General features: G+C 40.5%; 1 protein-coding gene across 1 annotated transcript in view; it reads left to right on the top strand.

Moving 5' to 3' along the window:
• Positions 1-8,225, top strand: part of fgf11b (fibroblast growth factor 11b) — a gene marked incomplete at both ends in the record, with an annotated part of 34,324 nt that extends 26,099 nt beyond the window's left edge. Inside the window, 2 exons of the mRNA XM_080040533.1 lie at positions 7,787-7,985; positions 8,074-8,225. Coding sequence (XP_079896659.1) covers positions 7,787-7,985; positions 8,074-8,225 — 351 coding nt within the window. The remainder of the gene's footprint in view (positions 1-7,786; positions 7,986-8,073) is intronic.
• Positions 8,226-18,427: the final 10,202 nt, after the last annotated feature.

Below are 18,427 nucleotides of genomic sequence, written 5' to 3'. Positions count from 1 at the left end.
CCGCATCCCCACACTGATGACCTCTTTCAGAGAGTTTCCCCTCTCTCCCTCTCACACGCACACACACACACACACACACACACACACACACACACACACACACACACACACACACACACACACACACACACACACACACACACACACACACACACACACACACACACACACACACACACACACACACACACACACACACACACACACACACACACACACACACACACACACACACACACACACACACAGGTTGATATAGGTGCTGCACAGTAGAACAGCTGTCTTCTTGTGTTATATCATGCATGTTGGTTTTACGACCCCCTGTTATTCTTTAATTTGCTGGTGTAGGAGGGTGTTCAGGTGGCTTGATATCGCCCCTTAGCACATATATTTGTGCATGTAGCATCTTCATAGTTGCTTTCACATTTGAAAGCATGTTAACAGGGTGCGTGACACAGACAAGGAATGTCTTCATTTCTGATAAATAAGCTCATCACTGTCACTCTCAGAAGAGCTATCAGGCTATTTTCTTGCACATACTGCCTTGTCTGCTGCTCACTAATGGTGATTATGTACTTTTCACTGAATCCCCCTCCCCCCACACACACACACACACACAAACGCTCACATATAGTGGTCAGGTAGCAGGGCAATGCTCTGTAAAGCAGAACAAGTCAACTGCTGCCTGGCCTCAGACATACATCTCAGCCTCACTACCTGTAGGTGACAACAGGAAATGTCTGATCCTTATACAAAAATAGAACTAATTTGTGACCCATTTTATAAGCTATGTGCTCTGCAACACTCCTCATACACAGAGAGAGAGAGAGAGAAAAGGGCTCTTGCTGAACTAAACCGACAAAATGACTGACGGGCAAGTTTTCACAGTGTGCCAATCAAGATTTAGACACATGCTTCATACAGTAGTAAATATTTGGCACCTCCATGCTGTTGTTTGTGCACATTTGACTGCACACAATTACAATCTTTATTGCAATTTCTATTTTCAGACTGTAGAATATAAATTATGAGGCATATTGATCAAGCCATGCCTAGAATCAAAGATATCCAATCATAATTTAAAGGATGAGTTAGACAAAATGAAGCTGCATGCCAATGTTTCTGTAGATTCAACAACAGATAAATCTTCACCTGATTTCAGGAGTTGCATTATCACAGTTAATCCTTTATTTATATCTGATTGGTAATTTAGGCTTTTAAACGTAATAGTTTTGAACCAGGACCATTAATTGTAGATTTGTTTAAGATAAGAGTAGCTTGAGAAAATAAGTTGTGTCAGTTGTGGTTAACTACATCTGTTATTTGGTACCCTGGCAAGACCAGTCTGATCTTAGGCGAGCTTAACATATTTATTTTCTCTACGGCAGATCAGTCTGGCCTTTCTCCAGTCTCTGTGGGGTGGAAGGCATCCCTGACAAATACATGTAGTCGTTAATCTAGCCACCAATCAGACTGGGCCCTCCTCACCTACTGTCTGTTTGTGGAAGGCAGACCCTGGTTCATGTAGTCGTTGCCGTAAACATGGATCAACGAATAAACTTGTGATTTATGACAGGTCTCACAAAGCTAGATTGACGACTACAGGGACCAATAAGGTATAAACATTATATATGAATGCAGGCCCTGATTGGCCAGGCATTTATTGATGGGCTCCTCCCCACAGAGGCCAGAAAGGCCAGACTGATCTGTGGGAGATACATTGATGTGAATCTCACACAAGATCAAACTGGTCTCACCAGGCTAGTTATTTGGGTTAGTCATATAGAAATATTTGAGAAGATGTTGTCACTACAGCTCTTAATCGACCATTGTAGACATTAAATTGTAGACATAAACAATTAGACAGTAGACATTAAACATAAATTTAGGCACACCTTTTCGGAGTGAACAAAGATATTATGACAACAGTTGTCAATTGTTAACTGGAACAGCACACAATCGTGTATATGGGCCATCAACACATTAAATAAATACTCAAAGGCAAAATCAACACAAATGATGGTGCTGGTCTGTTATTAGTGTGTGTAATAGAAATACAGTGAAAGACAAGCAGATAGACACAGGAGAATGATAACAAAAGAGAAAGAGTTTGGGACCTATTGATGGAAAGCTAAGTCCTTCTATTCTTTTCGTTGGAGGATTGCATTGACATGCAGGACTACACCAGCAGCACGATAGCATCGCCTTTATCACAGGAAAGGATCAAATGTGGACAAAAAAAAGAAGCAGAGAGAACGATTGGCCAGAGTAAAGAGAAAAGAGATGAAGTGCAGAAATGCAATGGTAAAGACAGTACACTTTGCCAGGCAGCCAATTAAGAGCACTTAGGGAAGGCAAAAACATACTCTTCCTGATTGACTTATGATATACCTTGTATCATTGTTCCCCTTCCAAAATGAACTCTGGGATAGTAGATAGGATTGTAGTCCTAAGGTAAAGATCACGATAAACAATCAACCACCACTTTATGTGTCCCAGCTTTTACCTAGATGAATTAAAAGCAGGCTGATTTCTGATAAGAGCAGCAGTTAGTGTGTGGAGGTGGTCACCTTAGTCACTGAGGGTCAAAAAGGGAATGTCAGCTACTTCTGCTCTCTCAGCTACATCATATTGACAGGAGCCTTCCGGCTGTCAGTCAAAGTCAACACTGTACAGACATGAGACCCATCACATTATTATCCACTATGCTCTCGTCGTGCGAGCATCATGCCTCCCTGGGCTATCATAAAGCATTAAAGACAGACCATTCATGCATGGTACTAGACAGTTTCACTGCCAGTCTCATCCTCTGTAAACCCCTCTAAATAGGCACGTCTATGCCCTATTGACTTACGTAACGTGGCGAGTCATAGTACAACTACATCTGGCTTCGAAAACATCATCAGCAACGTTCCCTGCTTGGGTTGTTCTTCGTTCCATGCACTCAAATGCACGGATTATGTGCATATGCCCATATGTATGTAACAGAGGATATTTGTGAATGAGCTCGGCATTTCACGTTTTCATGTGAGTGGGTTGCTGCAGCAGAAATGCAGCACTGTGTGAATACGGTGGGATTACTGCAGCTGGGCCGGTTTCTCAGTTTCTATAGGTTCCACTGGGAGCTGATGGGACAGTCAATAGCTTGGAGTTAGCCTTCATGACACTGTGACCCCTGCTGTCTAAATAGGGGACTGCAAATAATTATTTACACATCAGAGATGCTAAAAACATGTTTTGAATTCCAAAAGTAGAGCTAGAGCTAGAGTAGAGCGTTTCCTGTGTTTGTTCTGCTTTCACACTTGGGCATGCTAGATAGAACGAAAAGTAAAAAAGACATTTCATATTATTCATGGATCACTGTCTGTTTTAGTTATAACTTTAATTCATGTTCTTATGTCCTAATTATATGCTAGGATAGTCAGATTTAGGGAACTCTGCCCTATGAGTGTGTATCATTAGTACTTCACTGTCCCTATTTGGTGGCAAGTGTAATCCCAGCGTATGGTGGCATGGAGAGTTAAGCTTCCTGAAGCAGGTAGAATAGATGTAATCAGACCCGAGGGATGTGGAAGGAGGGGGGACTGTGTGGGCGGGGGTTGGTGGCCAGGGTGCTGCTCTGCATCATAAAAAGGTTCCTCCTGTCTTGGGGATTCTCAGCACGGACGATCCATATTACCTTTTCTCGTCTGCTTTCATTGGAATTAATTGTTGGCTTGTGACACATGGAAGGCAAGCTACCCAAGTTCTCCCTAATAATTTCCGTTTCAAGAAAGAGGTGTTTATTAAATGTTATAGTCCAAGGCGAGTGCCCGCCTCGCCTATTGAAATATTACTGCAACACTCTCAAAAATGTGCAACCCTCAATATATCGTCAGCAATTATTCATCTGTGCAAGTAAAACTGGGGGTTTGAGTGATATCATCAGTTTGTAATCTGGGAGGACTCTATAGTTCTGATGAGGTCTGGAGGTTACCTCAAGGTGAGTTTCAGAGATGGGGATATTTACAGAGACATATTTGTATCAGTTAAGGAGAGGCATATTGGCCATTCTGGTAGTGTTTCATGAAAAATCACTTGATAAGTATTTCTTTACATTTTCTTTGTCTTGTCTGCTCTCTATGTGTAATTTTTCTTTCTTCAGACCTTTTGAGACTTCTTGAATGAAACACAGAAGATGTGGGTTCTATCATTAGGCTACTTTCATGAGGCTGATTATGAAGGGTAATTATAGGATGACTTGGGAGAGGGGTTATCATTGGTGTCATTTGAGAGGTTGAGCTGAAGGGTATTTTGTTGGAGTGATGGGTCCTCTTTCCGGAGGGACTTGAGAGTGTCAGATCGAGGGGTGCTGGTGACTAAAGCCCAGCAGCCCTGCTTTGGTCCTGGGGGAGATCCAATTAAGTAGGTCTCTCGCTTTTTCTCTCTTCTTAATCTCCTTTATTATCCAGCAACCCCTCTGTCCCCTCCGTGTGATCTTTTGCTCTCTTTTCCATCTCTCCTACCTTTCCCCTTCTGTCTCATGCACTTCCCACCCCTCTTGCTCTCTGGCCTGATTAATAATGAATGAAGCAGATCATCTATCGATCCCATTCTCTTTGTGTTAGCACAGCAGAAGATATCAAACCTGTCAGAGGATCTTAAAATAGCCCTGAGATTTGGTGGCAATGATGCTAGGAGAGTTTATTGGGTAAAGGGTAGGGATTTGTTTTTGAATGGTGGGAAAACAGCATTTAAAGGCCTACTTCACCGGTTTGAATATGAAGCTGTATTGAATTCTGAGATCCTATGTAGTATAAATGTGCGAAACGTACTTTGTAAATATTACTGTGATGTCACAGTAAAAGACATCACAGTAATATTTACAAAGTAAGTTTTTTTTAACCCTATATTTCTCTTTCTGTGATGTCACGAGAAAGAGAAATATAGGGTTAAAAAAAACACTCTTTCTGCCTTTTCTCAGGCTAGGATGAACCGATTTAATTTTTTTTTGCACATTTATACTACATAGGATCTCAGAATTCAATACACCTTCATATTCAAACCGGTGAAGTAGGCCTTTAAAAAGGGCTAAGGGTGTATCCACACATGCCGTGTTTAGTTCGGTTGAAACAAACTCAGGTGCACTTCCGCCTTCGGTGCGCATCTTTCAGGCAGGTGTGAATACAGCAATCGCACTCAGGGGCGGACCAAACAAGCGCTCCGAGACCCAGCTGAAGAGGTAGTCTCTGTGTGTTTCCAAACACACTCTGCAGCAGTTCGTTTGTGGTGTGAATTTGCAGGAAGCACTGTGCCTTTTCTTTTTTGAATAAATTGCCGTCAGCTTCACATTATGGGAAAGTGTTGTTGTCGCCAGTGTTAGGACAATAAGTTGTGGTTTGACCGGGAGCCCAGAACAATATATTACATTTGATCGAGAGGACGCGTAAAAATGCTGAATGTGTTCAGCGATCAGATGAAGGAGAGGGGAGCATCTCCCGCACAGTGCCAACAGGTTCCCGCTGCGCAAGAGGTGTGCGTTTCTATTTTGCTTCCCATGTACGGGACCGTCAATACTATCCCCGTGTCAGTTTGAAGCTAAACTGCGCCATACTAACACCCAGGTGATACAGAGCTTGAGCCTATTCTTCTTGCGAGCCGCGCGTCCAGCAGCAAAAATACAGTAAAAATTATGTTTCACATCGTATACTACAAGCCACATAACGTGGCATTGTCATAGGGCTTCATATTATAACCATATGAAACAACAATAATTTGATTTTTTTCTTCTTTATTTATAGGCTAGATGTAGGCCTTTTTATTATTTTTAACCCCATATTATATCAATGATATATTTTGCAGTTTTTACTTCGTTCTTCCTGTTTCTCTCCACCCCAGAATGTCTGTCCAATGAATGAATGACCTCAGATCACGTGTGGTTTTGCTTCGTAATGCTGGTCCCACTTACAAAATGGGCAATATGAAAGTGGACCACACCAAACAAAAAAAATCGAAACTCTATTTGGTCTGGACCAAAGCAAGTGAACTAGCGGACTTTCCCTGTGTGAATACACCCTTAAACTATGGTGGAGCAGTGGGACTGGTTTGGGCAGAGAATGGGCATAGTCCTGAATTACATTCCCAGCTCCATGTGAAGGAAAAAGGTGAGGATATGTGATAAGTGTGAAACAGGAGGTCTCTTATACCTTCTCACTCTACCTCTGACTCTTTATTAAAGCATGTCCACACCAAGTTGTGATCCCTTGGCCCTCTGTCGTTTTGAGTCTCATAAATTCTCCACTCAGCCATTTCTGACCTGCTGCTCTCACTTAATCAATCCAACAGATTGGTTATGCTCTCTGACAGGGGAAGGACCCTGTCAAGACCATGACGGAGGCAAAGAGAGATGTATATCGGTCGCTATTGGTTAATATCAACAGCCAACATCATGTTGGGTATAGTAGTCCTTATGTTGAGGACCAAGAAGCAGTGGAAATGCTGATGGAACATGATTATTTACAACAACTACGATTAGATTCAGCCAGTGATGGACACCTGAGAGAACATGAGAGTAGCTTATGATTAAGAGATAGTTCTAAAAGTCTAAAATACCTGCTAATGTAGAGGTACCCGAAGATTGTACCCCACATTCTATCCAATAGGCCAGCTAAGTAAAGTAAATTAATACAAAATTGAGAGCTGAAATTATTGATAATAGGTTGATCTCTCTTTTCCTTTGAAAATTGCCACAAAATGCCCTGCTTAAAACTTCTTAAAATGTGCTTTTCTCAATCCTCTGTAACAGTAAATCAACGTTAAAAAAATATATATAAGATTTAAGCATTTTTTACTTTATTAGACAGTTTTGGGGAAAGAGTTGAGATGGGGCAAAGAGGGGAATGCCATGCAGAGAACGACCCAGGCCGGATTTGAACCCGGGTCTGCTGCCAGTCCTGAGTCTCGAGGGGGACGCTCTAACCACTACACCACGAGTGCCCTCCTTATTTAAACATTTTAAAAGGTCAGACAATTGTTTCCCCCATGTTGGGAACCAGTGCATTAATGCCTATTATTGCTGTACATACATGGTGAGCTTAATACACAGATGTCTATGGGGTCAAATAAATCTTTTCTCAAAAGCAGGGAATGCACTTCTTTAAAGAGTGATATCTGGACTATCGTACACAGCGTAGCTAAGATATTTACTAAAGTAATTTATTCAATTACATATCAGTCCAATACCCATCAAGAAGCCATTCTACAGCCTTGATCCCCAGTAAATAGATTTAATTAAATAACGTATGTACAAAACCATGTTCTAAACTTGGAATGCCTTTGAAGTAGTCACTTACATGTACAGTATGTAATGTAAGTGTATTAATTACATTTGTTGTATTGGTGTAGGTGTCAGTGCTTTTCATCTTCTTTGCTCTTTTCCTTTGGGAATGTGTTATGTTAAGCAGAGATGTTAATGCTTTATCTCCACGTACTGTATGTTATATATTATAGATTGTTGTCTTGCTGGTCCCAAAGGAGCACATGTCTATGCTTTCAAAGAAACCTAAGTCCAGATATAATTCTATCCATACTTCCCCTCAGGAAAAAGTAACCTAATTAATGTATTTCCCTGCTTACGTCCATGTATTTATCTTTTTCAAGTGTGCATTTATATGCCCTAGAGTTTATGTTCAAAGACAATAAACATGACATTTGTCTTGTGGCATTTTCACTTTGTGTTTCTTATCTTGCTTTGTGTATTAATATAAATGCACCTTTTCACCTTCCCCTTTCCCATATTTATTTTCAGGAGCACTTCACTCCGGAGTGTAAGTTCAAGGAGAGTGTGTTTGAGAACTACTATGTTACATACTCCTCCATGCTCTATCGTCAGACCCAGTCTGGCCGCTCCTGGTATATCGGTATCAACCGCGATGGCCAAATCATGAAGGGCAACCGGGTAAAGAAGACCAAAGCAGCTGCACACTTCCTGCCTAAAGTTATAGAGGGTGTGTATCCTTTGTGTCACCAGTTTATCTTAGTTATATAAGTCAACTCCCTAAACATTAACCAATAGCTATTCTCTTTGTTCCACAGTTGCGATGTATAAGGAGCCATCGCTACATGAGCTCAACGCTGCTGCTGCTGCTGCTGAACCTGTGAGTCCTCCACGAAAGACAGTGAAGACATCAGATTCGCCATCCCTAAAGAATGGACGAAAAGAAGCTCCCAAAGCTGATGCCTCATAGCACAGGAGACGGAGGGTGGGACAAAGGACGGCAGAAGTGACACTGTGGAACACAGCCACCCATTATGCACTGAGGGTATCTGCGGGAATGGCCCTCACTGGCGGCCAAATACCAGAAGTACACTACGAGATGCTGGGGGATCAAAGTGTCAGCAGTCCATCAGCAGCCTAGAATGCCTGAGAGAGGAGTCCCGCCCTCACCTGTCACCACCAGAAAAAAGCCCAGGGCCGGAGACAGATCTACTACCACCTCCCACTCTTTGTCTCTCCCTCTCTGCCCCCCTGGGACTTCCTAATGCACAGTGTCCTTCATTTCTCTGTCATGCTCAAGCTTCTTTGTCCCAATGGCAATTTCATCTTGTGTCACATGCCTACCCACCGTATGCTCTATTGTACTGTATATTCACAGCTCACGTGTTTCCTGCACTGACACAACATCATAATCCTCACCCATGGGCCCCCACTTCTTTAGCCCAAAAGGACAGTGATGATCAGCCGTCTTCTCACCCGCCATCTGCCGACCAGCTAAGTTAATCGCCGAGGTCAACCAAAGCTCAAAGTGAGATGAAACGGCTCTAAGAGGAAAGACATCTGCTGGAATCCTGGGTCAGGTCAGGTCTGCTGAGCAAGATGAGCTAAGGAAAGTGTGCGGACAAAATAACAGCTACTTATAAAGAGGAGTGTACGACATTCTAACTAATAGCAATATTATCCTTTTTGTTGTTGTTTTATTTTTCTATATCAACCTATCGTGGGCTAAATATTAGAATTCATGTCAGTCCAGACTGAAATGGGCACGGATATGGAAACCATATCTTTAAAAAGATTATTAAGATGACGCCAGTGCTCAAAACAAAAGGTGCAAATAATAGGAATATGGTGCTAATGATAATGACAAAGATTTAAGGAAGTAGTGTAATAGAAGGTTTATGAAGCTCAATAGAGAGACACTGCTTGCATAAGTGTCATATGAAAATAACATGTAATATAAAGATTCTTCCTGGGAAAATTAGCCATAGAGAAGGGCATACACTACTAGAGTTTATACCCCAGACTCTTGTGGACAGGGTAAGCAATATTTGTACCAACAAGCAAGAAGATAACATTTAGTTAACAAAAGAAAACAAGTGTGTGAATGAATGAGAGAATGATAGCACCCTCTCGCCAGCCTCCCTTCTCTACCAGGTGACCACTTATTACTTTGCACTAGCTCTTTACAGACTACAAATGAACAACTGGGTCATGTTTGAAATCCAGCGAGGATCTTAACTCGAGTCACTTGAAGAAGGGAGCCGTAATGTGTACTTCACTCAGCATCTGCTGTCAGCATAAAGCAAGGTTTGAAGCCGAAACATCAAAGCCAGAGGAGCCTCTGTGCAGGGGCACTTGTTATTCTGAGGATGTCTCGCAGCTTATCCAGTCGCTAGCTTTATCACATCACCTTGGAAGAATCACCCTCAGAAAATGTAGTTGTCCGAGGGAATGTCTTGGTGTGATTGTGCTTTAACTCCTGCATGTGGATGTTGTGTATGGTATGGATGCACAGGAAGATTCATGTGTGTGAATGAGAGCCAGTAGATCAGGATTGAGATACTGTGGGTAACCTCTACTGTGTCCTTCAGACAAGACACGGCATTGTGTCTTTGCTGTGTCTAGATTTGTGATTGGCTGATACATCCCTCTTGAGTACCATTTCCCCTGACCTTAGAGAGGAGAAAAATCTCCTAACAACCTCATGGACTGAACCTACAGAAGGTGCACTGTGTCTCTCGTTAATTTACAGTTTTAAATACATGAACGACTTGATAGGAAATGAGAATTTTAAATGGGTGCTGTCAGGGTATTGGTGATTGGCACGTCAATGCTGGATGTTGTTGGGGGATGTCTGCTCTGGGAACTGAGAGAAAAATAATGTTCAGTCAAAATGAATGTGCATGGACGCCACCGAAAACCATGGGCTATTTCTAAGTCAGGATGAGAAACACTGGGAGATGTAAAACTGTAAAAGGGTTCATTATATGCTCACTAAAAATCACAGATAACCTCCAGAAGGTTCAAAGCACTGGGTAGGTGTCAAGGTTTAATGGTAACATAATGTTAAGAAGGGTTACAGGATGTGAAACAGAGGCTCTACGAATGTGCTGCATTGAGGGTGAAAGTAAGTCTGTAATAGGGTGCGGAATTATAAAGAGGTCAGAGCATGGAGGCAGTTATTTAAAAAGTGTGAAGGATTAGCAGGTGTTTTCTTGAGGAATGGTGATAAGGAATTTCTGCAGGAAAGTATGCAAAATTCTTGGCAGGGTTGTATGCGGCATGCGGATACGATAATTAACGTAAGACAAAAAGGCATGTAAGGCACTGTGCGCTATTTATAACTGGGGTCTTTGGAGGAAATGGATTGGAGAGGGCTTTGCATTCTTTTTTTTCATGTATTTAATTTTCTGGGCTTTTCCAGGGGGAACATATTTCAGTTCAAATTTGGACATTTTGCAAATCTTCACCTATATATCTCTACTTTTGACAAGCTAATGCTGCCTCTCACTGGTTCATTTGGTTTGTAACTGTGCATTACTAGATACAGTATGATATAACAGAGATTGTTTGCAAAGCAGGTAATATACAATGCTACAGGCTTATTTTAGCTATCAGGAATTATACAGTTTTCAATATTTGTGCATCCCAATCGGAGCTGCTTAGTACTCGTTAACATTTTAAATTTGTCCGTTTACAAAAGGAAAGAGCTTGGAGGTGCAAAGCAGGGACTTAATGACGGCAAGGAAATCATGCATGCTTGCATTAGACCAAATGACAATTCGTTTTTCCAATCTATTAGGGCTCCAACTAATTCAACATCGATGATTAGTTTTGTCTTGAAAATGTCAGACAATGGGCAAAACAATTCAAATCCAAAAATCCCGAAATATAACAAGGCAAAATATCTAATCATTTCGTCCGGAAGCTGGCACAAGCAGCAAATTAATTTCCTATGCATCAACTAATCGATTAATAGACTACTTGTTGCAGCTCTACCTTACAGTCCATTGAAGCAGACAGAAAGCAAGCAAACTTACTTAACTCACCATGACATCAATGTCACTCTATCATATACACAAAAAGAGATCCAAATCCTCCAAGGATTGCTTTCCAAAAAAGCTCTCAGTCCTTACTATCCTAATACCTAAGAACGCCACAGGAAGTTGTCTGCCGGTGATACTGCAAGTAGACAGACAGGAACAGAGAATGTGAAATAGACTGATTTGTAAGGTCAAGTGAAGAACAAACTAGAATGTAAGACAGGAAGAAATATGTACATAGATTAGAAGAGTAGGTTTTTACAATGAATGTGAAGCAATGTATGTCGAGAGGTTCACAGACCTAAGAAGTAAGTGCAATGAAGGCAACATAAGTTAGAATGTTGGTCATGCAGCTATTCTGCTCTTGAACGCACAAGTACTGGCAGTAAATGGTGATCTTAAGTGAAGTGCAGAGAAAAAAAGAGCCATAGAACCGAGGAGGTTTTTAAGAGAATATTTGTTATCGTAGTTTGAAAGGGTCTCAGATCAGGCTTGCAAAGCTAACAATATTGTGGTAGCAAATACAATAAAAAATATATAGTTGTTGTGCCCACGAATGAGAGATTTAAAGTCGTAATCCCTTTTCCTACACACTCATCTCCTTAACCACAGCCTACAGTAACTACAGCCCATTAGCGTTCTTTTTAACACCATGTTGCCTGTGTAGGTGTATACTTACTTACAGTGTGCTCATTAGGTTTGTGTGTGTGTGTGTGTGTGTGTGTGTGTGTGTGTGTGTGTGTGTGTGTGTGTGTGTGTGTGTGTGTATGTGTGTGTGTGCACGTGTACGTGTGTGCTTGTGTGTGTGTAATACGATTAAGAGTAAGGTAAGACAAGAGAAAGAGGCAAGGAGAAAATAAAAGGGCATGGGATTGAAACAATGATCGATATAGTCAATAAAACACAAATGAGAGAACGGCCACCCAGCGATGGCTGCAGAGATTTCCCAGAAGGTCCTGCCGGAGACAGTAAAATCCATTTGTTCATAATGAACTCAGAGGGCTGCTTTCTACACCTACACTCAACAAAAGAGCCCAGATGGAAAAGAACAGGAGGAAGATTTTTTCCTTTAGGCCTCTTAGTGCCTGGTGAAGACTTTCCTCTTGTTCAAAACAGTGTGAGAATTAGCAGCTACACCATCCCTTGAGACACATCATCGCTGCTTAACTCAAACCACTTTCCTAAACTCTGCCTTCTAAAAGTCACTTAAGAACTGGAGGCACGTCGCACCTTACATTGCTGGAATCGTTTAAGAGTTAACCCACTGTCTTGGCAGGTTCTTAGATTATAACAAACAAACAGGGTACCCCACTTACTGGCTCTTTATAAGAGTTAGTGGGAATAACAGGAAATCATAACTATTACACTGCACCTAAGTCATCACCAGTATTTGAGTAGTGCAGCTGATATTTAGAGCTTTTATTGAAATGTAGACATCATCCAACATCCAGGAAAACCTATGGGAAAAAAACGTTGGTAACATTTGATTTGAAGTGTATTATAGAAAAAAGGACTATAGCATGTTCACATAAATTCATTTGTACAATGTGAGCATTTCTAGCTATTCATTTTTTTTTTACAGATTTGACAAAGTGTTTATGTATAATTTTGCTGTCGTCTTTATTTTACATCAAGGTGAAAAGGAAAATGTAAAAATATCAAATAATGGTCTACCATCCTTCTGTGAATGACCCAAGAGCCCAGAAGAGAATTAACTTAAACGCCCTTGTGATCAAACTGAAGCTCATCACTGTCCAAAGTCACACTTCATTCCATCTGCTGCAGTTATTTGCAGTCGTTGTCGATACATTGTGCCCACCGATGCTACTGTGCCAACATGTTCTAACCAATATGCATACTGAGGTGTGCACTGTGCAATTTGTCAATTTATAAAGGGAAATCTGTGTACAACTGGCTCCCTCTAATGGAAGCACTGGGTCGCTAAAAGGTAAATGTTTTAATGAGGGGCACTATTTGATTTCAAGGCATTCTTTCTAAAGCTGCTCTGCTGTGCTGAGAAATAATGCTAAGATTTACTGTCCATTTGATTTCCCACAGTTTACAATGTTTGGTTGTTTACATCATGCAGTAATGTGATGATTATGCATGCATATGCATAATAATGTATTACCACTAATATGTCACTGTTAGTTATTGGTACCACTCGACAGAATAAATTTGCCCAGGTGGACAATGGACATAACAAAAGATTGGATGAACGATTAAAAGCTCGGCATTATGACATATAACTTGGTTTTTGGTTTCCTGTTGAAACCCAAGAGGGGTGAGGAACCGTGATTATTTTTTATTTTTTTTATTTTAGCAACTGAATAACACAATCCCCATAAACAATGTAATATAAATCAGTTCTTAAATTACAGTAGAAAATGGATGTGTGTCCCACTCACTGTGTCATATTGAAATTGTGATACTCAATTTAAGATTGAGACTTGGCTGCCACACTGTATTTGAATATTATATTACAAATTAAATAAGCATCCATATCAAACGGCACATTCCAGAAGCCAATTATTTTGTAGACGAGGAGTATTTTTGCTACTGCAGCATCATACTTACCTTGGCCCAAAGAAAATTGGCCTATTTGAGGAATGATAAAAAATTAAGGATGTAAAAGGTTCCCTTTGATCTCTAAAACAAAGCAGCATGCTTCTTCACAACAACACCTTTCTCTGGAGAGCCTAAACGTACCAAATGCTGCCAGGTTACATGTATGTTATGTCAATAATATATATATCTGATGTACTATGTCAGGTCTAATTTATTCAGAAATGTACTGGAATAGTTTGTGTGGATAATTTTTTTGTATTGTCTTTCAGTTGTCTTTTCTTGTCATAATTCCTTTCGAATGCGAACTCCTCAGAAGGAGGAAGAATTGTTGTTGCGCCCCAAATGTTCCTCCCTATTTAATGTGTATTTGTCTTTGGTCTACTCTGGCTGTATCAACACTGATGTGTCCCCTGAGTGAACTTCACCCAAACAACATCCCACACTGTGCGACTGAGTTGTATGTGTTGGTGAAAAAAATGGATGTATTTAAAAGGGAAAACAGCAGGATAAGGACTCCTTAAAAACCAAACATGTCCTGTCATAAACAGCAATGACCTCGGTGATCTCCCCAGTCACGCAAGTCTTCCAGAAAGTTCCAACAACCTCTGTCCTACTCCTATGGACTCTTGGTTTAATCCCAAACTTCTTGTCTTCCAAAAAAACTAACAATGATTAAAATGGGAAAGAACAAAAAAAGAAGCCATAAATAAAACAAATAATGGGCCTTGGCAATGATTAGCCACAGAGAGAGAGGGCCTGAATCCCCAGGCACCTCCAAAGTGTCAACAGGGTTTTAGACGCATGTTTGGACTCCTTACGATAAGAGCCAAAGCAAGTGGCAGGAATGTACCTGATTTTTTTTTTTACCACTTCGGGAAGCAGCAAACCAGACAATAAAGACCAGCAATATGCAACGAGAACTACCAGCCTGCACTCAAGGAAGAAAAAATTAATAAATAAACTCAACAGGCTGACAAGCTACAATCAGGATTTGCAGGCTACCAGTGGTCTGCAATAACAACTGCTAATTGTCAAGACAGACATGGGATTTTTTTTTTTTCGGTTGCAAAGCATGCATACGTCACTGTTCTTTGGCTCAATAGGGATGACTCCCTCTCAGTATTTAAAGACACAAGCCCTCGATTCGACCTCTCTCCGTGTTTGCCATCAGACCTGTGTACATTTCTACAATAACTTCTACATGAATTGAAAGGAGATGTCTTATTATTCAATAAAATAACATATATTTGTATGATTGTAAGCAGCCTCCTTTGATGTTTTGTCTTCTCTACCCTCCCCCCCCCTCCCTATTACATTTAAAGGCCCTTTAAAATGCTGTATTAGTTTCCCATTTTTAAAAACATTTTAAAGATAATTTTTGGGCATTTTTTATTTTATTTTAATTATTGGACAGTTAAGAGAGACAGAGATGAAATGGGGAAAAGAGGGGAATGACATGCAGAGAATGACCCGGGCAGGATTCAAACCCGGGTCTGCTGCGACTGAGGACTGAGCCTCTATGGGGGGGGGGGACGAGCGCCCCACAGTGTCCTCTTTGATCAAGGCGCCGTAGGTGATATGCATAGCTGTCCTCTCTCTGTTTGTCCTTTCAGTCACCTAAGTTCTAGCTATGTTCTTTAAGAAATTAATAGTCTAGACCATAGAACATATACGGAATGTATGTCAGTGTTTTTGAAATTAAGTGATTGGAGGTCACAATTGAGCTAAGAGAGACAGGCGTCAGTTTAGGCTGAGCCAGCTGACCTTCCCCGATTTGCTCTTTTATTCCTCCATCTTTAAAAGCAATGCGCTCAATCTGTAGTTTGTCAGGAGTTTGATTCAGAGCACCTTTATTGTCATCAAACAGATGTACAACAAAATGTATTGCAATTCCTCTCAGTTTACCAAAGAATGAAAGTGCAAGATAAAGAGACAAAATGATACATATAAGTAAGTAGACTCAAACCCACATAAGTGAACTGGTAAAAGAGTGTTGTGCATTTCCCACAGGAGAATATATTTCACTTACTTGCCACATCACATCTGTAAAAGGCCAGTGAGCAAGTTTTGCGGATCGGTAGAGTCGCTGACCCTCACACCTCTGGCCTGATTGCCTCTGCTGATGTTTTAGCTGGTCATGAGCAAACACACTTTGGGGCAGGAACACACCAATTCTGTTGTTTTCTTGTCCTTGTCCTGTAGAAGACACAGGTTCAGTTACTTACTAATCAAAATAAATTGTAATGTGAAAATGTGCATATGCAGGATGGAGTGCACCTCACCTTAATTGATTGTGTCTGCAAATGCCAGTCGAAAGTGGAACGGTCTGCAGAGTAGACCACTGTAAATGGGAACTTCTGGACCAGGTCATGTTGAAAAAAATAAATAGCTAGTGAGTACAGATCTGGAATAATAAATGTAGCTTAGTTAGGGGGATGGCTTGAGAGAGAATGTATTAAGTATTATTGCCTCAATTAGACCCAATAATTCAGTCGCAATTTTTTTGTTTTACAATTAAGTGTACTTAAAGCACAAATCACATTCATTTAAAAACGATTACCTAATTTACAATATTTCAGTGAACACACTGATGTTTACAGAGCTCCTTCTAACAGACAGTGTTTGATAATCAAATTCAAATTAGCCCTCTGGATTTATAATGCTCATACTTAATAGTTTCACATTTTAATTCCTTAACATTGTCATAAAGCTTATCCACTTAAAATAATATAATAAACTCAATGAACTAAGAGGGCCAACAACACACAGTAAATACAGCATATCTATCCTACTCAGTTTTGTGTAATGGGAATCTGAGAATGGTCTGCTTCCACACACAACTATATCATAAACACACAAACTTAAAGGTGCTGTAAGCGGAATGGTTCTTTTGGCTAACTTCCTGTCATTTACTGCAGTTAGCAGTCCCCTCGCTCGTCCCTACGTCACCACATTAATGCACTGCGGTCTTCAAGCAGCGAGTTATCTAGCATCATCTCAGATCCATAAGTGTGATAAAAACATGATAAAAACCATCAAAACAGACATTGGGAAGGATTTTTACCTGCTCCGTCATTGTAGGCGCAAACATTCACCCATGTGTCGCCCTGGCGTGCACCAGCAGTGAGACCATGAGTCAGACGGGTTTCGGTTTGTGGCGTTCTCTCTTGTGATTGGATATTAATTTTGAGATCCCCCGAAAAGTTCATTTGTCGATTACATGCAGAGCAGTTGACTGAGGGATCGGCTTTATGAAACCAGCACATTATGCAAGTGATCACTGTGTGAATAATATCGATTTAACACTTATATTAACATAAATAAACCGCTTACTTCACCTTAAAAGGAGAAATGAGTGATATGGTCATTTTAGCTCACTTCCTTTCAGTGACTGCAGTTAGCATTCACCTCCCTCGTCCCTTTGTCACTACCACATGAACGCGCAGCCGTCTTCGTCAGATAGTGCCGCGATGGAAAGCAGTCAGTCATCATTCACGGGCACAGAGACCAGCAGTCTTAAAATGGGTAGGAAACTAAACATTTTATCTGGCAATTACTGCAAGGCTGAATTACTGGGATACTGTGTTATGAACTGTGCATACTGTTTAAGTGATTTCTGTATGATTAATACGGAGTGATTTAACAAGTATGTTAACAAAAAAATATCACTTCTCCTGTGGAGTCAGTGATTCTGGAGAATGCTTGTTGTCAAAATAATATGAATCAGTGAATATGATCTCCTCAATAACCTACTGTATGCGCACTGAAATAAAATCCAGTGTTAATACAACCTAGGATCTGTCAACAAGCTTGTTGCAAGCTATGGTGGGCCCCCTTTCTTTACATGCTCTTTGTTTACATACCAGTTTACAGTGCATAGGCTGTGTATGAACACCATGAATGTTCAGCACGCTGCACACACATATGGGATCGTGAGGAGATATTCACTGATTTTGACAATAAGTAATTTTGACAACAAGCATTCTCCATAATCGCTGACTCCACCTTTAAGCGTTTCACATAGTACTTCATCTCAAAGTTTGATCTCTGAGGTGAGGTTTTGGTTTACCACTGATAATGACTACAGAAGCCGGTGAAGGCTATGTGTATGCTCTGCAACACTCATACAACACACTCACTGTATAAAATGTCACGTTTACCTATATCTAGATAACTATTTCAAAGTAAACTTACTGTGTATATTCTCTATGCAAAGTATGCATGTTTTAAACCAAATAATGATCATCTGCAGAAGAACATCAAGTAGGCTAACTTGTTGTAAGCACATCAGTGAATCAGTAACAACACTGATTTTGATGGGTTTCTCAGATGAATTATATAAAATATTCTTAAAAAAAACCTCTTTCAAACCTGAATTATACTTAACGCACATGTAATTCATTTCATATACTTACATACATTACAATTGTTCACAAACCTCCATGCAAAGCAAAGCATAATACAACCTGTTGCACTGTTAATAAAATCTTTCACATTAGCATCTTTAAAAATTGGCATCCAAGCTGTCTTACCTTAAAGTGGGTGCTTCTTCTTTACATTC

The sequence above is a fragment of the Ammodytes marinus genome (assembly GCF_949987685.1).
Source record: "Ammodytes marinus genome assembly, chromosome: 14".
Classification (NCBI taxonomy): domain Eukaryota; kingdom Metazoa; phylum Chordata; class Actinopteri; order Uranoscopiformes; family Ammodytidae; genus Ammodytes; species Ammodytes marinus.
This window is presented reverse-complemented; position numbering and strand designations above follow the sequence as displayed.